Source organism: Orcinus orca, chromosome 9 (assembly GCF_937001465.1).
Source record: "Orcinus orca chromosome 9, mOrcOrc1.1, whole genome shotgun sequence".
NCBI classification, from domain to species: Eukaryota; Metazoa; Chordata; class Mammalia; order Artiodactyla; family Delphinidae; genus Orcinus; species Orcinus orca.
In genome coordinates, this window is record NC_064567.1 from 98,704,778 (window position 1) to 98,728,458 (window position 23,681).

At 38.0% G+C, this 23,681-nt stretch overlaps 2 protein-coding genes across 4 annotated transcripts in view; one reads left to right on the plus strand and one right to left on the minus strand.

Annotated features, from left to right (window-relative positions):
• Positions 1 to 23,681, minus strand: part of URGCP (upregulator of cell proliferation) — a 93,015-nt gene that overhangs the window by 49,976 nt on the left and 19,358 nt on the right. Inside the window, exon 1 of one of the 3 annotated variants that reach the window (XM_033411281.2) lies at positions 18,433 to 18,526. The exons of the other annotated variants lie outside the window; for them this stretch is intronic. The gene's annotated coding sequence lies outside the window, so the exon portion shown is untranslated. Of the gene's footprint in view, positions 1 to 18,432; positions 18,527 to 23,681 lie in introns of those variants that run through there. 3 annotated transcript variants of the gene reach the window in all.
• LOC101273821 (ADP-ribosylation factor 4-like) lies at positions 18,422 to 19,814 on the plus strand. Its single transcript, XM_012537853.3, has one exon. It carries the CDS (start codon positions 18,422 to 18,424, stop codon positions 18,935 to 18,937), a length of 516 nt encoding a protein of 171 aa, XP_012393307.1. The 3' UTR covers positions 18,938 to 19,814.

A 23,681-nucleotide genomic window follows, 5' to 3' on the forward strand; every position in this document is an offset into this window, starting at 1 on the left:
AAAACATGCTAGGTGAAGTAAGGCAGACACGAAAGGATAAATATTGTATGATTCCACTTAGATGAGATAACAAGAACAGGCAAATTAATAGAGAAAGAAAGTAGATTAGAGGTTACCAGGGCCCAGAGGTATATGGGGAATGGGGAGTTATTGCTTAATTGTTACAGAGTCCCTAGAGATGATAAAAAGTTTTCTTTGGAAATAGATATAGTGATGTTGTGGTTGCACAACATTATGAATGTAGTTAATGCCACTGAATTGTACACTTAAAAATGATTAAAATGGTACATTTATATGTTACCACAAAAAAAAATTATAAGAGAATCAATTACATATCTCAGAGTCTTTTAAATATATTGTTGAAATTAAAGGCCTGAAAGAGTGGATTTTAATCATCCGAAAATGCAGGCTAATAAAAAGAAACGAAATTGAGTTATTTGTAGTGAGGTGGATGGACCTAGAGTCTGTCATACAGAATGAAGTAAGTCAGAAAGAGAAAAAAAAATACCGTATGCTAACACATATATATGGAATCTAAAAAAAAAAAAAAAAGGTCATGAAGAACCTAGGGGCAAGATGAGAATAAAGACGCAGACCTACTAGAGAATGGACTTGAGGACACGGGGAGGGGGAAGGGTAAGCTGGGACAAAGTGAGAGAGTGGCATGGACATATATACACTACCAAATATAAAATAGATAGCTAGTGGGAAGCAGCTGCATAGCACAGGGAGATCAGCTCAGTGCTTTGTGACCACCTAGAGGGGTGGGATAGGGAGGGTGGGAGGGTGGGAGGGAGGGAGACGCAAGGGGGAAGAGATATGGGGACATATGTATATGTATAACTGATTCACTTTGTTATAAAGCAGAAACTAACACACCATTGTAAAGCAATTATACTCCAATAAAGATGTTTAAAAAAAAAAAAGAAAAAAGAAAATGCAGGCTATATATTTGCTTTGACCCTCGTGCTATAAAGAATTTTAAAACTCTGGACAATTTAAAAAATATTAAACCTCTCCAATGAGTTTGTAAGAAAGTTAGGAATTCTCTGGTTCGAAACAAAGAAGTGAACCTAGAGAGCAACTTCAGCCTCCTTCTCTTTGGGGATCTTTGCCTTACCAAGGGAACATGAGTTTGGGTTTTCATAGGCTCAGGTGTTTGAGAAAGAGAAAACAAATCTCAGGACCCACCCAAGGCAAGGACTGTAAAAGAAGAGCCTCCCTCCCTAAAGCTGCAACGCCAAAGGGCCACACACATAGTACTGGGAGTGAACTAGAAGTAAGCTGGCCTCCACCTCAGAGGAGAGTTGACTGTCTCCAATTTGGCTTAGGAGGATAACCTCTGAGAATATCACAGTGATAAGTGATCCTCACATGAGTTTACAGCCTGAATTCATACTGTCTGGGTAATCTGAAAATTGAGAAGTCAATTTAGAGTAATCCTGGACTGGGAGTCCTTCCAGGAGCCTGGAAGACACAAACAGAAATCCTCTCTGGAAGAATACACATTTATTCCAGGCCTCAAAGAATTTCTGAAATAAAATTCCAAGAGAAATGAGCATCTGATAGTCAAAAATAAAACAAACAGAAACAAGGCCCCATGCATGCAAAAAAAAAAGCTGGAACAGACCTTCAAGAATTTTAAATAAATGGAATTATTAGACACAGATTTTACAGTAACTATGTTTAACACTTTGAAATAAATAAAAGATAATCTTGAATATATATACAAAAAATGACAAATGAGATTTGGAAGAGAATCAAAACAAATAAAATATAATTAAAATCACAAGTGTAATAGATGGGTTTAAGTGCAAATTAGACACACTGAAAAGAAATTGGTGAACTGGAATATAGAACTGAAAAGATTATCTAGAATGGAGCAAAAGGTCAAAGAGATGGAAAATATGAAGAAAGGTTAAGAAACACAGAAGATGGAGAAAGTTTAACATGTATGTAATTGTGGACCCAGCTGGGAAGGAAGAGAAAATGGAGAAGAAGCAATATCTGAAAAGATAATGACTAAGAATTGATGAAATACAACAACTCACAGATGCAAAGAGCTAAACAAATATCAAGCAGAACTAACAAACAAAAATCCATACCTGGTTAGATAAGAATGAAATGTGTAACACCAAAGAATATACTCTAGGGAAGAGGAAAATTGGCAGATGGAATATCTGGGCTGCAAGAGTTAGTAAAGAGCACAGAAAATAGTAACTGTGTGGGTAAATTTAAACAAACATCGGCCTTAAAAACAAAAACAACGATAATAATGTATCTTAGGTTAAATAAAACAATTCTAAGGCAAGATTAGTAGGCAAAGTAATGGTGCCCCAAAGATGCCCACATTCTAATCCCTATAACCTGTGAACATGTTATGTTACATGGCAAAGGGAAATTAAGGTTGCAGATGGAACTAAGGTTGGTAATCAGATGATTTTAATATGGGAAGAGGAAATGGATCACTGGAGGAGGAGCAGTGTCCACCACAAGGGTCCTTAAAGGTAGAAAAAAGTTAAAAAAAAAAAAAAAAGAAAAGTTCAGAATGATAGGATACAAGGACTTGACCTGCTGTTGCTGGATTTGAAGAATAAGGAAGGGGCCCTGAGCCAAGATATACAGGCCACCTCTAGAAGCTGAAAAAGGCAAGGAAACAGATTCTCCCCTAGGGCCTCTAGCAAGGAATACAGCCTTGCCAACACATTGATTTTAGCTCAATGAGGTCTGAATTGAACTTCTGGCCTACAGAATTGGAAGATAATAAATTGTGTTGTTTCAAGCCACTAAGCTTGTAGTGATTTGTTACAGCAGCAGGAAAAAACTAATACAGAGAGTTAAAATACATGTCAACAATAGCATAATAGTAAGTGGAAGAAAAGTATTCTAAGACCCTTTAATTGATTGAGGGTGTAAGTGGTGTGCAGGCAGCTCAATGCCACTTACAAGCCATTTCTGGACATTTCTTTCTGACTCCACATTCAACGATGCTAGCTTGAAATCAGCCATGATGGGAGCACTTACATCACAGAAATAGGCAAATGCTACAAACCAGATTTTTATTTATTATTTTTAAATTTATTTATTTATTACTTCTTGTTAAAGAGAAATAGCATATTTTAATTCTTGGAGTAAAAAAGTATTATAGCCCTAACCCTAACTTCCAGACTAATCTGGGCATGGGGGAGAGGGAAATAACAAGGGGAAGATGAGAAAAAATACCGAATATATCCAAAATAGGGCAAGAAAAGGGGAAAATACATATAAAACAGGTGGGAGAATAAAAAGTACAAAGATGATAGTTGTAAATTGAAACATTAGTGATTACAATCATAAAAGGCAAAGGTTGTCAGACTGGATTTTTTTTAAGTGTACTACCTGCTTTAAAGAGACACTTTTCAAGCACAAGGATGCTGAGATGTTGAAAGTAAAAGGTTAGAAAAAGATATTTAGGGAAATTCTAACCAAAAGAAAGTTGCTAAAGTTACATTGATACCAGACAAAATAGACTTCAAGGCAAAAATCACTACAAGTGATAAAGAGGAAAACTTCATAAAGTATTATTTCACCAGGTAGATACACAATTTTAAATTTGCATGTGCCTAGTAATATAGCATTAACTATATAAAGTAAACACTGATACAATTATGAAGAGTAATAGACTAATCTACCATCATGGTGGAAGATTTTAACACATTCAATACTTGAGAAATGCACAAAAAATCAGTTAAGCACATAAAACATTTTCACAAAAACTTGGCTTAAGGAACATTTTCAATGTACAGAAAATTTGCAATGATTGCATAATTCGCTATGTTCGTCACCCAGCATCCCCTAATGTCAACATCTGTATAACCATAATACAATTGTCAAAATTAAGAAATTAACATTGTTGCAATACCACACTAACTAAACTACAGACCTTACTCAGACTTTACCAATTTTCCCACTAATGTTCTTTTTTTTCTTCCAAAATTCAATCCAGGATTCCACTTTGCATTTAGCTGTCATGTTTCCTTACTTTCTTCTAATTTGTGACAGTTCCTCACTCTTTCCTTGCCTTTCATGACCTTGACATTTTTGAAGTGCACAGGTCAGGTATTTTGAAGAATGTCCTTCAATTTGGGTTTGCCTGATGTAATCTTGTAAGTGGACCGAGGTTACAAATTTTGGAGAATACCACAGAAATGTTGCTCAAATTTTTCCAGCTGTGACAATGGGAGCTCTTTCAGGTTGGCTCCTGTGTCTTTCTATGTGCTCCCATTTTTTTTCTCTCATCACCATTGGTGTGTCACTGCTTCTAGATCCTCTCAGCTGGCAGAACAAGGAAATGTGTGAATATTAAGTCATATATACATACATCTGTATTTTAAAATCTATCTGTACAGGTATGTATTTTTTCAGCTGAAAACAAGAAGCGTTGGCAAGGATGTGGAGAAATTGGAACTTCTGTGCATTTATAGTGGAAGTATAAAATGGTGCAGTTGGGCTTCCCTGGTGGCACAGTGGTTGAGAGTCCGCCTGCCAATGCAGGGGACACGGGTTCATGCCCCGGTCCGGGAAGATCCCACATGCTGTGGAGCGGCTGGGCCCATGAGCCATGGCCGCTGAGCCTGCGCTTCCAGAGCCTGTGCTCCACAACGGGAGAGGCCACAACAGTGAGAGGCCTGCGTGCCAAAAAAAAAAAGAGACACTGATGAAAGAAATTAAAGATGATACAAATAGATGGAGAGATATACCATGTTCTTGGATTGGAAGAATCAACATTGTGAAAATGACTATACAACACAAAGCAATCTACAGATTCAATGCAATCCCTATCAAACTACCACTGGCATTTTTCACAGAATTAGAACAAAAAAATTCACAATTTGTATGGAAACACAAAAGACCCTGAATAGCCAAAGCAATCTTGAGAACGAAAAACGGAGCTGGAGGAATCAGGCTCCCTGACTTCAGACTATACTACAAAGCTACAGTAATCAAAACAGTATGGTACTGGCACAAAAACAGAAAGATCAATGGAACAGGATAGAAAGCCCGGAGATAAACCCACGCACATATGGTCACCTTATCTTTGATAAAGGAGGCAGGAATGTACAGTGGAGAAAGGACAGCCTCTTCAATAAGTGGTGCTGGGAAAACTGGACAGGTACATGTAAAAGTATGAGATTAGATCACTCCCTAACACCATACACAAAAATAAGCTCAAAATGGATTAAAGACCTAAATGTAAGGCCAGAAACTATCAAACTCTTAGAGGAAAACATAGGCAGAACACTCTATGACATAAATCACAGCAAGATCCTTTTTGACCCACCTCCTAGAGAAATGGAAATAAAAACAAACATAAGCAAATGGGACCTAGTGAAACTTAAAAGCTTTTGCACAGCAAAGGAAACCATAAACAAGACCAAAAGACAACCCTCAGAATGGGAGAAAATATTTGCAAATGAAGCAACTGACAAAGGATTAATCTACAAAATTTACAAGCAGCTCATGCAGCTCAATAACAAAAAAACAAACAACCCAATCCAAAAATGGGCAGAAGACCTAAATAGACATTTCTCCAAAGAAGATATACAGACTGCCAACAAACACATGAAAGAATGCTCAACATCATTAATCATTAGAGAAATGCAAGTCAAAACTAAAATGAGATATCATCTCACACCAGTCAGAATGGCCATCATCAAAAAATCTAGAAACAATAAATGCTGGAGAGGGTGTGAAGAAAAGGGAACACTCTTGCACTGCTGGTGGGAATGTGAATTGGTACAGCCACTATGGAGAACAGTATGGAGGTTCCTTAAAAAACTACAAATAGAACTACCATATGACCCAGCAATCCCAGTACTGGGCGTATACCCTGAGAAAACCATAATTCAAAAAGAGTCATGTACCAAAATGTTCATTGCAGCTCTATTTACAATAGCCCAGAGATGGAAACAACCTAAGTGCCCATCATCGGATGAATGGATAAAGAAGATGTGGCACATATATACAATGGAATATTACTCAGCCATAAAAAGAAACGAAATTGAGCTATTTGTAATGAGGTGGATAGACCTAGAGTCTGTCATACAGAGTGAAGTAAGTCAGAAAGAGAAAGACAAATACCGTATGCTAACACATATATATGGAATTTAAGAAAAAAATGTCATGAAAAACCTAGGGGTAAGACAGGAATAAAGACACAGACCTACTAGAAAACGGACTTGAGGATATGGGAGGGGGAAGGGTGAGCTGTGACAAAGCGAGAGAGTGGCATGGACATATATACACTACGAAATGTAAAACAGATAGCTAGTGGGAAGCAGCCGCATAGCATAGGGAGATCATCTCAGTGCTTTGTGACCGCCTGGAGGGGTGGGATAGGGAGGGTAGGAGGGAGGGAGACGCAAGAGGGAAGATATATGGGAACATATGTATATGTATAACTGATTCACTTTGTTATAAACCAGAAACTAACACACCATTGTAAAGCAATTATACCCCAATAAAGATGTTAAAAAAAAAAAAAGAATGGTGCAGTCATTGTGGAAAAAGTATGGCTGTCCTCAAAATATTAAACATAGTCTTAACATTTGATCTAGCCATTTTCCTTCTGGGTATATAACTAAAAAAACTGAAAAGATGAACTCAAGCAATTGTCTGTAATCAGTGTTCACAGAAGCATTGTTCACAATAGCCAAAAGGTGGAAACAACCCAAATGTCCATCAATGGATGAATGGATAAACAAAATGTGGTATATATAATCTTTAAAAAAGAATGAAATTCTGATACATGCTACAGTGTAGATATACCTTGAAGACATTATGCTAAGTGAAATAAGCCAAACAAAAAAATACAAATATTGTATGCGTCCACTTATATGAGGAAGCTTGAAGAGTTAAAAACATAAAGAAATGAAGTAGAACAGAGATTATCAGGGGCTGGGGGAGGGAGAATGGGGCGGTATTGTTTAATAGGTGCAGAGTTTCACTTTGGGATTATGAAAAAGTTCTGGAAATTGATAATGGTGGTGCTTTCACAACAATGTGAATGTACTATTTCCACTGTACTGTATACTTAAAAATTATTAAAATAAGGACTTCTATGTTATGTATTTTTACCACATTAAAAATGCATATAAAAAAAAGGTCAGACTAATACCTCAGAATCTAATCCAGGGACTTCTCTGGTGGTCCAGTGGTTAAGAATCTGCTTTCCAATGCAGAGGATGCAGGTTTGGTCCCTGATCGGTGAACTAAGATCCCACATGCCGTGGGGCAACTAAGCCCACACACTGCAACTACTGAGCCCGCACGCTCTGGAGCCCACACACCGCAACTAGAGAAGCCCATGCGTCGTAACAAGGAGCATGTGCACAGCAACGAAGCAAAGACCCAGCGCAGCTAAAAATTAAAAAAAAAAAGAATCTAATCCAGCACAACAGCATAGAATTTTTCCTTTGTGTATCTGTAACTTCTTTCTCTGACAGTAAGAAACATGACTCTCGTTATCATAATATATATATATTTACCTGTTTGTCATATATGTAAACTAGTTTTAGAATTGCTAACCCATTTCCTGTGGGTTAAAGGATGTGAGAAATAAATTTAACAACCCAATTCAGTGTTTATGTATTATACAGTTCTTTTTATTATTAGCCTTACAATATTCAGTCAGAACACTGTTGTTCAAAGTTATATAGGTTAGCTCTTTTCTACCCTTTTCAAGTGTGGAATGTCATACATTTATAATACAGTTAGATTCATTTGTCATACTCTGCTTTTCATCTTGGGTTTCCCCAACAGCACTGTTTCCCCAACAGACAAAAAGCAGTAAGTGTTGGTGAGGGTATGGAGAAACCAGAACCCTCATACACTGCTTGTGGGAATGTAAAATGGTACAGCCACTTGGGAAACAGTTTGGCAGTTCCTCAAAAAATTAAACACAGAGTTACCATAGGACCTAGCAATTCTACTTTTAGAGAAATAAATTTCTACTTAAAAGAAATAAAATCATAAATCCCCACCAAAACTTACAGACTAATGTCCATAGTACCATTATTCATAATAGCCAAAAAGTGGAAAAAAACCAAATTTCCATCACTGAGAAACTATATGTATATATATATATAGTTTATAAACTATATATATAAGCTCTCTCTCTTTCTCTCTCTCTCTCTCTCTCTCTCTCTCTCTATATATATATATATATAAATTTGGCCATAAAAAGGAATGCAGTACTCATACATGCTACAAAATGGATGAACCTTAAAAACATTATGGTAAGTAAAAGAAACTAGAGACAAAAGGCCACATATTTTATGATCCATTTATATGAAATATCCAGAATAGGCAAATCCATAGAGACAGGAAATAGATTCGTTGCAAGGGGCTGGTGGGGGGGTGGGCAGTGACTTCTAGTGGGTCTGTGGTTTCTTTCAGGGGTGATGAAAATGTTCTGGAATTACTAGAGGTTATGTTTGCATAATCTTGTAAGTATACTAAAAACAATGGAATTGTATACTTTTAAGTGGTGAATTTTACAGTATGTGAATTTTATATCAATTTTTTAAATTAACCATATATATGTCTATAAAGGCATTCTCAAAATGTTTCGGATTAAAACAATATGGACCACATCTCTGACCACAATGTAATTAAATTAGAAATTAATAAGACAACTTAATAATATTTCTATGTTTAGAAATTAAGAAACTCACTGTTTTTAATTGAGGTTTTTTTTTTGAAGTTAGTTTCTGATGTACACAAAAGTGATTCAGATATATATTCTTTTTAATAGTCTTTTCCATTATAATTTACCACAAGATATTGAATATAGCTCCCTGTGCTATACAGTAGGACCTTGTTGTTTATCTATTTTATATATAGTAGTTTGTATCTCCTAATCCCAAACTCCTCTAATTCCCTCCCCCTACCACCCCACTTTTCCTGTTGGTAACCACGTTTGTTTTCTATGTCTGTAAGTCTGTTTCTGTTTTGTAAATAAGTTTATTTGTATCATATTTTAGATTCCACATATAAGTGATATCACACAATATTTGTTTTTCTCTCTCTTACTTCACTTACTATGATAATCTCTAAGTCCATCCGTGTTGCTGCAAATGGCATTATTTCATTATTTCTTGTGGCTGAGTAATATTCCATTGTATATATGTACATCTTCTTTATCCATTCATCTGTCAATGGAAATTTAGGTTGCTTCCATGTCTTGGCTTTTATAAATAGTGCTGCTATGAACACTGGGGTGCATGTATTTAAGAAACTCACTTTTAAATAAAGTTTGCATCAATAAGAAATTATAATGTAAAATATAATATATTGAATTAAATAAAAATGTAAAAGTCTATTGATACCCAGTTTTAAGAAATAGAGTTCAAGGGCTTCCCTGGTGGCACAGTGGTTGAGAGTCTGCCTGCCGAGGCAGGGGACACGGGTTTGTGCCCTGGTCCGGGAAGATCCCATATGCCGCGGAGCGGCTAGGCCCGTGAGCCATGGCTGCTGAGCCTGCGCGTCCGGAGCCTGTGCTCCGCAACGGGAGAGGACACAACAGTGAGAGGCCTGCGTACCAAAAAAAAAAAAAAAAAAAGGATTATTTTAGGGTAAGTTAATAAAATTGTCTCACAAAAAGAGAAAACCTGAATAGACCAACAAGTATGGAATAATTTGAAAATATTTTAACCCTAAAAATGATACCAGTTCAGCACTTTATGGAAGAGCTTTTACTACATCGTTTTATTGTGAGATCATTCTCTTACATTATGATCAGAGAATGAGAACAGAGGAGAAAAAATGATGGAAATCTTCCAAACTATTCTTTGATGATAGTGTAACCTTTAATTTCAAAATCAGACAAAAATAGTACAAACAATGAAAACCGGAAACCAGACTTGTGAGCTTAAATGCAAAAATCCTAAGTGAAATCTAGCAATCTATTCTAAAAGAGTAACGTATCATGACCAAGCAGGTTTTTCCTAAGCATTCAGGGATGATTAAATATTATCTCAATGTAATAATCTACCTTAACTTTAGCTACATCCCGCAAACTTTGAAATACTGTGTTTTTATTACTGGTCAGTTAAAAATAATTTTGAGTTTTGATTTTTACTTGTGCATTATTTAGAACTGTGTTAACTTCCAAATATTTGGGCTTTTCAAGTTTAACTTTATAATGGTAAAAAAACACAGTCTGTGAGAACTCAGACATTTGAATTTTATTGTTTGATGGCCCAGACCAGAGTCTGTCTTAGTCTGTTCAGACTGCTATAACAAAATACCATCAGCTGGGTACCTTATAAACCGATATTTACTTCTCACAGCTCTAGAGGCTGCAAAGTCCAAGATCAAGTCTTCAGCAAGGCCCCATTCTGGTGAAGGCCCTCTTCCTGGTTCACAGCCAGTGCCTTCTCACTGTGTCCTCACATGATGGAAGGGGTCTAGGAAGCTCTCTAGGGTATCTCTTTATAAGAGCACTAATCTCATTAATGAGGATTCCACCATTATGCCTTAAGCACCTTCAAAAGGCTCCAAGTTCCATCACCATTATATTGGGCTTCAACATATGAATATGTGAGGGATACAAACATTCAGACCACAGAGTGGTCTATCTCAGTGAATGTTTCCTGTGCACTTGAAAAGATGTGTATTCTGCAGTTATTGGGTAAAGTGTTCTATAAATGTCAATTAAGTCAAAGTCATTGGTGGTGGCGTTCAAGTCTTGTATTGTACCTGACTTTTTGCCTAGCTGCTCTATCAGTTACTGAAAGAGGGGAGTTAAAATCTTCAACTCTTGTTGTGGATATGCCCATTTTCCCTTTCATTTCTGTTAGTTTTTGCTTTATATATTTTGAAGTTCAATTATTTGGAGCATAGACATTTATCATTGTTATAGCTTTATGACAGATTAATCCTTTTCCCACTATTAAATGCTCTGCTTTAATTCTGGAAATACTGAAGTGTGGATACTCCAGCCTTCATATGTTTAGAGTTTGCATGATATATCTTTCCTATCCATTTGCTTTCAACTCCCTGTGCGGTTTTATAAAACTATGGCTTTATTGAAGTATAACTGACATACAATAAATAAACTGCACGTAAAGTATGTAATTTCATGTTTTGATATATGCATAAACACACAAAACCACCACAATCAAGATAATGAACATATCACCTCCAAAGTTTCTTCATGTCCCTAGTAATCCTTTCCTCTTCCCTCTCCCCCATCTTCTTCAAGCATTAACCTGCTATCTCTATAGTTTATTTTGCATTTCCTAGAATTCTGTATACATTGAACCATTTTCATATAAACAAAAGCAGATTTCTTGAGCCAAGAAGACAAGAAGCCAACAGTTACTGAGGTCCATAGGAAGGCTGGGTGCTACCTCCAGAATGTCCTCCACACAATGGGCTCGATGCAGCCTAGGCCCCAGGTCTCAGCTATCCAGTGAGAATCTGGGAGTAGTTTATATACAGTTTGGGGATTCACTCTCTCAGCATGGCCCTACCCCAGGATTTCGCCATGATTTCTGGACTTCTGTCCATTGACACTTCAGCTTTCAGCTTCCCTACAGGCAAAGAGACAGGGTAATGTAAACCCTGCCCTGGGCTGTTCAAGGGTAGACTTCCCTCCAACTTCTACCTGCTTTTGTTTGTCTCCAGAGCCTTCAAATAATTTTTTTGAATTTTCCCCATATTTTGTAATTATTATCTGTGGGAGGGTTTTGGTTCAATCAAGCTACTATGTCAATTACCAGAAGTCACTGCCATCTGAACATTTGATTCACGGGTATACCTCAGAGATATAGCAGACTTGGTTCCAGACCACAGCAATAAAGTGAATATTGCCATAAAGTGAGTCACACAAATTTTTTAGCTTCCCAGTGCATATAAAAGTTATGTTTACTATACTATAGTCTATCAACTGTGCAGTAGCATTATGTTTTTTTAAAAAAACAATGTCCATACCTACATTAAAACATGTTTTAGGGACTTCCCTGGTGGAGCAGTGGTTAAGAATCCACCTGCCAATGTAGGGGACACGGGTTCGATCCCTGGTCCAGGATGATCCTACATGCCGTGGAGCAACTAAGCCCATGCGCCACAGCTACTGAAGCCCACTCTGTAGACCCACGAGCCACAACTACTGAAGCCCATGTGCCACAACTACTGAAGCCCATGTGCCTAGAGCCCGTGCTCTGCAACAAGAGAAGCCACCGCAATAAGAAGCCCACGCACTGCAACGAAGAGCAGCCCCTGCTCGCTGCAACTAGAGAAAGCCCGTGTGCAGCAACAAAGACCCAATGCAGCCATAAATAAATAAATAAATTAATTAAAAAAATATAGCAAAGATGTCAATTCTAAAAAAAAATACTTTATTGCTAAAAAATGCTAACCATCATCTGAGCCTTCAACAAGTCATAATCTTTTTGCTGATGGAGGGTCTTGCGTTGGTGTTGGTGGCTGCTGACTGATCAGGGTGGTGGATGCTGAAGGCTGGGGTGGCCATGGCCATTTCTTAAAATAAGACAACAATGAAGTCTGCCACATCGATTGACTGTTCCTTTCATGAACGATTTCTCTGTAGCATGCAATGCTGTTTGAGAGCATTTTATCCACAGTAGAACTTTTTTCAAAATTGGAATCATTCGTATCAAACCCTGCTGCTGCTTTATAAACTAAGCAACATTCTAAATCTTTTGTTGTCATTTCAACAATCTTCAGAGTCTTCACCACAAATAGACCCTACCTCAAAGAAGCATTTTCTTTGCTCATTCATAAGAAGCAACTCCTCATCTGTTAAAGTTTTATCATGAGATTGCAACAATTCAATCATATCTTCAGGCTCCAGTTCTAATTCTAGTTCTCTTGCTGTTTATAACACATCTGCAGTTACTTCCTCCACTAAAGTCTTTAACCCCTGAAACTCATCATGAGGGTTAGAATCAAGTTCTTCCAAACCCCTGTTAATGTTGATATTTTGAGCTCTTCCCATGAATCACAAATGTTCTTAATGGCATCTAGAATGGTGAATCCTTTCCAGAAGGTTTGCAATTTACTTTACCCATATCTATCAGAGGAATTTCTATGGCAGCTATAGCCTTATGAAATGTACTTCTTAATAAGACTTGAAAGTCAAAATGACTCCTTGATCCATGGGCTGCAGGATAGATATTGTGTTAGCAGGCATGAAAACAATATGTATCTCATTATACATCTCCACTAGAGCTCTTGGGTGACCAGGTACATTGTCAATGAGCAGTAATATTTTGAAAGAAATCATTTTTTCTGAGCTGTAGTTCACAACAGTGGGCTTAAGATATTCAGTAGACCATGTTGTCAATAGACGTGCTGTCATGCAGGCTTTGTTGTTTTGTTTATGGAGCATAGGCAAGTTGGTTTAGCAAAATTCTTAACAGCCCTAGGATTTTCAGAATGGTAAATAAGCATTGGGTTCAACCTAAAGTGACCAGCTGCATTAGCCCCCAACAAGAACATCAGCCTGTCCTTTGAAGCTTTGAAGCCAGGAATTGACTTCTCCTCTCTAGCTTAAAGTCCTAGGTGGCAACTTCTTCCAATATAAGGCGGTTTCATCTACACTGATTCATTTGTTATTTAGTGTAGCCACCTTCATTATCTTAGCTAGATCTCCTGGATAAGATGCTGCAGCTTCTGCATCAGCACTTGCTGCCGTACCTTGCTCTTTGAAGTTATGAAGATGGCTTATTCTCTTAAATCTCATGAACCAACCTCTGCTAGTTTCAACTTTTTCTTCTGCAGCTTCCTCACCTCTCTCAGCCTTCATAGAATTTAATAGAGTTAGGACCTTGCTCTGGTTTAGTTGGCTTAAGGAAATGTTGTGGCAAATGTTGTGATCTGATCTTCTATCCAGACCACTAAAACCATCTCCATATCAGCAATAAGGCTGTTTCATTCACGTGTTCACTGGAGTAGCATTTTTAATTTCCTTCAAGAAAGTATCTCTTGGAGGAGGAGGAGACAAGATAGCGGAGTAGAAGGACATGAGCTCACTTCTTCTTATGGAAACATCAAAATCCCAACTGACTGCTGAACAACAATCGACAAAACAAACAAAAAACAAACAAAAACACTGCAGCCTACCAGAAAAGATACCCTACATCCAAAAACAAAGAAGTCACAGGGACTTCCCTGGTGGTCCAGCAGTTGAGGACATGAGGCAGGGGAAGGGTAAGCTGGGACGAAGTGAGAGAGTCGCATGGACATATATACACTACCAAATGTGAAATAGATAGCTAGTGGGAAGCAGCTGCATAGCACAGGGAGATCAGCTCGGTGCTTTGTGACCACCTAGAGGGGTGGGATAGGGAGGGTGGGAGGGAGACGCGAGAGGGAGGAGATATGGGGATATATGTATATGTATGGCTGATTCACTTCGTTATAAAGCAGAAACTAACACACCATTGTAAAGCAATTATACTCCAATAAAGATGTTAAAAAAAAAAGACTCTGTGCTCCCATTGCAGGGGGCTCAGGTTTGATCCCTGGTCAGGGAACTAGGTCCTGCATGCCACAACTAAAAGACCCCGCATGCTGCAACTAAAGATCCCGCACACAGAAACGAAGATCCCGTGTGCCTCAACTAACACCCAGTACAGCCAAATAAACAAATAAATAAATATTTTTTTAAAAAAGAAGCCACTAAATAGTAGGAGGAGCAAGACTGCAATAAAATCAAATCCCATACACCCTAGGTGGGCGGCCCACAAACAGGAAGATAATTATACCACAGAAGTTCTCCTATAGGAGTGAAAGTTCTGAGCCCCACTTCAGGCTCTCCAGCCTGGGGGTCTAGCAATGGGAGAAGGAGCCGCCAGAGAGTTTGGCTTTGAAGGTGAGTGGGGCTTTATTGCAGGAATTCCACAGGACTGGGGGGAACAGAAACTCCACTCTTGGAGTGTGCACACAGGGTCTCATGTGTGCCAGGACCCAGGGAAAACAGCAGTGACATCATAAGAGACTGGGCCAGACCTACTTGCTAGTATTGGAGTGTCTCCTGCAGAGGTGGCTGGGGGGCGGCTGTGGCTCACTGTGGGGACAAGGCCACTAGCAGCAGTAGTTCTGGGGAGTACTCATTGGGGTGAGCCCTCTTGGAGGCTGCCATTTTCTCACCAAGACCTGGCCCCGCCGCAACAGCCTGAAGCCTCCAGTGCTGGGATGCCTCAAGCCAAACAACCAACAGGGTGGGAACACAGCCCCATGCATCAGCAGACAGGCTGCCTAAAGTCTTCTTGAGTACACAGCTGCCGGATAATGAACACACACCCAGACACGACCCTGCCCACCAGAGGGACCAGACCCAGCTCCACCCACCAGTGGGAAGCTACCAGTCCCTCCCACCAGGAAGCCTGCATAAGCCTCTTAGACAGCCTCATCCACCAGGGGGCAGACAGCAGAAGCTTGAAGAACTAAAACACTGCAGCCTGTGGAACAAATCTGCAATCACAAAAATGAGACAAAATGAGATATCTGACAGAGGAATATGTCCCAGATAAAGGAACAAGATAAAACCCCAAAAGAACAACTAAGTGAAGTGGAGATAGGCAATTTATCTGAAAAAAATTCAGAGTAATGATAGTGAAGATGATCCAAGATCTCAGAAAAAGAATGGAGGCAAAGATCAAGAAGACATAAGAAATGTTTAACAAAGACCTAGAAGAACTAAAGAACAAACAAACAGAGATGAACAATACAATAACTGAAATGAATAATACACTAGAAGGAACCAATAGCAGAATAACAGAAGCAGAAGAACAGATAAGTGACCTGGAAAGCAGCATGGTGGAAATCACTGCTGCAGAACAGAATAAAGAGAAAAGAATGAAAAGAAATGAGAACAGTCTAAGAGACCTCTGGGAAAACATGAAATGCACCAACATTTGCATTATAGGGGTCCCAGAAGGAGAAGAGAGAGAGAAAGGGCCTGAGAAAATATTTGAACAGATAATAGCTGAAAACTTCCCTAACACGGGAAAGGAAACAGTCACCCAAGTCCAGGAAGTGCAGAGAGTCCCAGGCAGGATAAACCCAAGGAGGAACACACTGAGACAGATAGTAATCAAACTGACAAAAATTAAAGACAAAGAAAAAGTATTAAAAGCAACAAGGGTAAAGCAACAAACAATATACAAAGGAACTCCCATAAGGTTGTCAGGTGACTTCTCAGCAGAAACTCTGCAGGCCGGAAAGGAGTGGCACAATATACTTAAAGTGATGAAAGGGAAGAACCTACAACCAAGAATACTCTACCCAGCAGGGCTGTCATTCAGATTCAACATAGAAATCAAAAGCTTTACAGACAAGTAAAAGCTAAGAGAATTCAGCACCACCATCCAGCTTTGCAACAAGTGCTAAAGGAACTTCTCTAGGTGGAAAAGAAAAGGCCACAACTAGAAACAAGAAAATTATGAATGAAAAGCTCACTGGGAAAGGCAAACATACAGTAAAGATAGGAAATCATCTGCACACAAATATGATATCAAAATCAGCAATTGTGAGACGAGGAGAGCACAAATGCAGGATATTGGAAATGAATCTGAAATGAAAAGACTAGCAACTTAAAACAATCTATATTGTTGTTTATATACAGACATCTATATCAAAACCTCATGGGAACGGCAAACTGAAAATCTACAATAGATACACACAAAAAAGCAAAAGCAATCCAAACACAACACTAAAGTAAGTCATCGAATCACAAGAGAAGAGAATGAAAGAGGAAGGGAAGAAAAAACACAAAAACAAATCCAAAACAATTAACAAAATGACAATAAGAACATACATATTGATAATTACCTTAAACGTAAATGGATTAAATGCTCCAACCAAAAGACATAGACTGGCTGAATGGATACAAAAACAAGACCCGTACATATGCTGTTTATAAGAGACCTACTTTAGATCAAGGGACACATACAGACTGAAAGTGAGGGGGTGGAAAAATGTATTCCATGCCAATGGAAATCAAAATAAACCTGGAGTAGGGCTTCCCTGGTGGTGCAGTGGTTGAGAGTCCGCCTGCCAATGCAGGGGACATGGGTTCATGCCCCGGTCCGGGAAGATCCCACATGCCACGGAGCAGCTGGGCCTGTCAGCCATGGCCACTGAGCCTGCGCGTCCGGAGCCTGTGCTCCGCCAAGGGAGAGGCCACAACAGTGAGAGGCCCACGTACCGCAAAAAACAAAAACAAGAACAAAATAAACCTGGAGTAGCAATTCTCATATCAGACAAAATAGACTTTAAAATAAAGACTGTTACAAGAGACGAAAAGGACACTACATAATGATCAAGAAATCAATCCAGGAAGATATAACAATTGGAAATATATATGCACCCAACATAGGAGCACCTCAATTTATAAGGCAAATACTAACAATCATAAAAGGAGAAATCAACGGTAACAATATATATAATAGTGGAGGGCTCTAACACCCTATTTTCATCAATGGACAGATGATCCAGGCAGAAAATCAATAAGGAAACACAAGCCTTAAATGACACATTAGACCAGACGGATTAAATTGGTATTTATAGAGCATTCCATCCAAAAACAGCAGAATACACATTCTTCTCAAGTGCACGTGCAACATTCTCCAGGATTGATCACAAGTTGGGCCACAAAGTGAGCTTCGGTAAATTTAAGAAAATTGAAGTCATATCAATCATCTTTTTCCGACCACAACGCTATAATATTAGAAATCAACTACAAGAAAAAACTGTAAAGAAACTGAGTCTTAGCCTAGGAAGCTTTACTTGTTCACTTCCGATACTAAACCTATTAAATATTTTTTAAGGATAAAAGGAATCTTTAATAAAATCATTATAAGGCTCAAACAGAAATTTAGAGTTCAGAGAGAAAACTACCATGTATGGCAATAAAGCTGAAAGAATTTTTAGCAACAGAAACATAACTGTAGTGCCAGAAAAAGAGTTCAAAAGCTTTTTTCATGAAATGATCAGATACGGGCAAACAGATTTATGTACCAAGAGGTTCATCAAGGTATTTTGTATAATTGCAAAATCACTGGAAACAACCTAACTTTTTAAAACTTGGGGAGGGGGAGGTGGTGGCGGTGACGCGATTCTTTCCACGTTGGAGGGGCCGGGCCGCTGCCAGAGTCGCCGCGGCTGCCATGTGACATGGCACAGCTAAAGATTTAGCACCAGAGCCAGAGCTGCCCCGCCAGTCGTCGAGCAGGTCATCACCCGCTAATTCCTGTCCCAGAGGGCAGCTCCAGCCTACACAGCGGTTAGCGAGCTGTCCCTGCCAACCTCATCTCCTCTTTCCTCCCTGAGTTTGCCAGGAGCATGAAAGAAGGCCCAGAGACGCCCTAAACCCCTTCTGCTCCTGCCCATTGCAAGTGCCACTACCACCATGGGCCTCACCTTCTTCTCCCTCTTCTCGCATCTCTTCGGCAGGAAGCAGATGTGTATTTTGATGGTTGGATTGGATGCTGCTGGCAGGACGACCATTCTGTATAAACTGAAGTTAGGAGAGATAGTCACCACCATTCCTACCACTGGTTTTAATGTGGAAACAGTAGAATATAAGAACGTTTGTTTCACAGTATGGGATGTTGATGGTCAAGATAAAATTAGGCATCTCTGGAGGCATTACTTCCAAAATACCCAGGGTCTTATTTTTGTGGTAGATGGCAATGATTGTGAAAGAATTCAGAAAGGAGCAGAAGAGCTGCATAAAATGCTTCAGGAAGATGAGCTGCGAGATGCAGCATTGCTGCTTTTTGCAAACAAACAGGATTTGCCAAATGCTACGGCCATTAGGGAAATGACGGATAAATTAGGTCTTCAGTCTCTTCGTAAGAGAACATGGTATGTTCAAGGCACTTGTGCTACACAAGGAACCGGTCTGCATGAGGGACTTGACTGACTGTCAAATGAGCTTTCAAAACGTTAAATGAAACTAGATATCTAACCAAGGACACATTTGATAGAACTGGTCTAGGCTTGTTACAACAAAATTAGTTTGCATCTTGGTTATTAAACAGTATCTGGGACTGGTTTGGGCAGAATATTACAGCATTTAAACATATTTTGTTGCCAGCTATTGTTTACCAAGTATAATGTTGCCATTTAGCAATATGCTTGGTTTTAAAGAGATTCTCCTTAACTTGGGGGAAAAAAAGGTGTCCTCTTTTAATTTTACTTCCCTTAAGCCTAAACGCTTGGACATAGCTAAGGTGACACCTTTAAATCAATCCATTTTGAATGTTTTTCTGAGCCCACAGTAAATAATGTTTTAAAGTTGTCCCCTTGCTATTTTATTGATACCTTTATCATTCCTGGGACAGTCTGCTGATTTAAAAAATGTAGCAATCCATTTGTATTTATTTTTCTCCCTTGCCAAAAAGATTTTTTAATACTGCTTGTACCAGCCAGGGAAATGCTCCAAAACACTGTCCAGATCTTTTGCACTGAGGAATTTATATTTCCCCCCTATTATTGACTCCTGGCTTCCATCAGCCAAGCTTACCTTGGTGTGGTTTGGATTTGATAGCTAATTAATTCTGTGCTAGTTGCAAAGAGTTCATATTGAGATGATTTTTAATACTCAGCAGATTGTCTTCCTTTATATTGTATCTTTTTTATGTTGCATGTTGCTTTGGGTATCAGCCAGACTCTTTGCTCAGTATATGATAGTTCTGCTGCATGTTTTATTGTTTATTGGTGAACATGTCTTCATTAAGAGTTTTTGGAAAATTCATCAAACTCAATGAATAAGTTTTCTCCATAACCCATTTGGAATTATTCCTAATAAATTGATAAAACATGAAAAATAATTAATTGATTAATTAAAAAAATAAAACTAGGGGATTTGTTAAGTAAAATAAAAATTATTATATGGCCATTAAAAACTATATTTTGAAACCTACTTAGTTATGTGGGAGAATGTTAATAACATCATTGAAGAGTGGTTTCTAAAGAGCAAATATGGTATACTTTTTAATAACAGATTTATTGAGATATAATTCATATATCATGCAGTTCACATATTTAAAGTATACAATTCAATGGTTTTCAGTACATTTAGAATTGAATAACCATGACATCAACCAATTATAGAACATTTTCATCACCTCTAAAAGAAATCTTACATCTACTAGTAGTCATTTTGTATGATAGTTTTTATTAAAAGTATATAGTTGTGGCATATCCACAAAATGGAATATTATTTGGCAATTTAAAAAAAGTATGACACATGCTACGACATGGATGAAGCTTGAAAACATGCTAAATGAATTAATCCAGTCACAAAAGACCATATATTGTATAATTCCATTTATATGAAATGGCCAGAACAGGTAAATAGAGAGAGAAAGTAGATTAGTGGCTGTCCAGGACTGAGGGTGGTGGTTATGAGCAAATGGGGGGTACTCGCTAATTGGGGTTTCTTTTTTGGAGTCATGAAAATGTTCTAAAATTGGTTGTGGTGATTTTCATAATCTTGTGAATATACTAAAAAACCACTGAATTGTACACATTAATGGATTACTTGCATGGTGTGAGAAATGTCTCTCAATAAGCTGCTTTAAAAAGTACATAGGTTTATAGAGAAAAAATCTGGAAAGATATTAAAAAGGTTAACATTATTTTCATGCAAAAGAATTAGATGATTTGTTTTACTTATTTTCTAATTTTTCTATAGTAATCACATATTAGTTGCATATTAAACAATTATTTTTAAAAAGAAGAAAAAAGAAAGTACTCTATGCATTCACAACTTGGCTAACTGTTTGGTGCAACCGTTTGCTTTCAGCCTATCTTGGATTTTGACATGCCTTCCTCACTAGGCGTAATCATTTCTAGCTTTTGGCTTAAAGTGAGAGACATGCAACTCTTTCTTTCACTTGAACACTTAGAGGCCATTGCAGGTTATTAATTGGCCAATTTCAGTATTGTTTTGCCTCAGGGAATAGAGAGGCCTGAGGAGAGGGACAGAGATGACGGAACAGCTGATAAGTCGAGCAGTCAGAACACACACAACATTTATTGATTAAGTTCACCATCTTATATGGGAGTGGTTTGTGGCAATGCAAAACAATTAAAATAGTAATATCAAAGATCGCTGATCACAGGTTACCATAACAAATATAATTCATCTTTTTAATAACTGCATAATAAATAATCCATAGTAAAGATGTACTATAGTTTAGTCAAACATTCTATTGATTGGCATTCAAGTAGCGTTCAGTTGTTAATTAATTGTGTATATATTTATGCCCCTAGAAACCTGCCTGTGGAAAATATCTGTGTTTGTTTGTGTGTTTGTGTATGCTTTATTTCCACAAGATATATCCCCCAAAATGAAATTTCAAAGAACATATGTATTTTTCATCTTAATATCTATTTCCAGGCTTTTCTTCCCAAAGAATGGAGCAATCCATACTCCCATCAGGAACATCTGAGGCCCTGCTCTGAAGTATTATGGTTATTGGCTAAATGAAAAAGAATATCCCTTGGCTGTTTTCAATTTCATTTTCCGTGATCACCAGTGAGGCTGGGAATCTTTTCAAACTGTCTTTAGTCATTGGATTTCCTCCAATGTAAATTGTTATTCATACCCTTCACCTGCTTTTTCCATTGGGCCTTTTCCTTATCGATTTTTATAAACTCTGCATATTTTTAAGGAGGAGGAATAAAAACACTGGTGAACAAGGATCTTATAATTTTGAAAAATAATATTTCTTCCAAAAGGGCAAGGCCTTAAGCAATAGAGAGATTTCTACTTCCTTCTGGACCTCTGCTCCTGATAATTCATTTTTTATAATTCCAGTGCTTAAAATCTGTTTTGATTATCTTTTGGTTTTGCTACTTCTCACCATGGTACCAGTTATCATGCATAAAAAATTAACTAACTTGAGGCCTTAGATGACAACACTGTCCTCCACAGAGGATCTGCTTTTGCTTCTGTTAAGCACCTGGAAGTATTATCAGTTTAGAATTATCTCCACCAAATTCAAGGTTTGAGGTCCCCCTCTGCAGACCACCCAGCAGTACAAACCTAGGCTGAAATTTAGAAGAGTTACTTCATGTTGCCACTTAATCTAGGGCCATAGCACTTTGGGATACAAATGTATTTAGACTCTAGTACAGGTCTTGAATTTGATTTTTGAGCCCATTACTTACAAGGCTGTCAAAACTGTCAAGATGAAAGATTAAGTTTGCTGTGATCATGGTTTCAATTGTCTTTTTTTTGTTTTTTTACTGTGATGAAATACACATAACATAAAATTTACCATATTAACTATTTTTAAGTGTACAGTTCAGTGGTGTTAAGTATATTCATATTGTTGTGCTACCATCACCATGACCCATCTCCAGAACTCTTTTCATCTTGCAAGACTGAAATTCTGTACTAATTAAACAATAACTCCCCATTCCACCACCACCACCACCCCCAGCTACTGGCAACCACCCTTCTACTTTCTGTCGCTATGATTTTGTCTGTTCTAAGTACTTCATATAAGTAGAACCATACATTATTTGTCTTTTTGTGATTGGCTTATTTCACTTAGCATAATGTCCTCAAGTTGCATCCATTTTGTAGTATATGTCAGAATTTTCTTCCTTTTTAAGGTTGAATACTATTGCCTTGAATGCATATACCACATTTTGCTTATCCATTCATACATCACTGGACACTTAGCTGGTTTCGACCTCTTGAGTATTGTGAGTAACGTTGCTATAAACATGCGCATACAAATATTTCTTCCAGACCCTCTTTCAATTATTTTGAGGAAAGTGGAATTGCTGGATTAAATGGTAAGTCTATGTTTAATTCTTTGAGGAACCACCATTCTCTTTTCCCCAGTGGTTGTACCATTTTACATTCTCACCACCAGTGCACAATTCCAATTTTTCCTCATCCTCACTGACACTTGTTATTTACCGTTTTTTCGATAGCAGTCATTCTAATGGGTGTGAGGTGGTATCTCACTACAGTTTCAATTTGCATTTGCTGAATAACTAGTGATGTTGAACATCTTTTCATGTGCTTATCAGCCATCTGTGTATCTTCCTTAGAGAAAAGCCTATTCAAGTCCTTTGCCCACTTTTTAATCAGGTTGTTTGTTCTCTTGTTTAGTTTCAGGAGTTCTATATATATTCATATTAATCTCTCATGAATATTTGATTTTCAAATATTTTCTCCCATTTTGTGAGTTTCCTTTTTACTTTGTTGATGTCTTTTGATGCACAAATTTTTTAAATTTTCATGAAATCCAATTGGTCTATTTTTATTTTTTTGTTGTTGTTGTCTGCGATTTTTTGGTGTCATATCCAATAAATCAAGGCCAGATCCAATGACATGAAGCTTCTGCCCTATATTCTAAGAGTTGTATAGTTTTCGGTCTTATATTTAGGTCATGGATCCATTTTGAATTGCTATAGATTGAATTGTGTTCCCCCCAAATTCATATTTAAGCCCTAACCCCCAATGTGAGCGTATCTGGAGATGGATCTTTAAGAGGTAATTAAGGTTAAATGAGGTCATAAGGGTGGGTTCCTAATCCTACAGGATTAATGACTTTATAAGAAGAGGAAAAGAAATCAGAGTGCCCCCTCCACCCTCTCTCCATATGTACTGAGGAAAGGCCAGATGAGCACACAGCAAA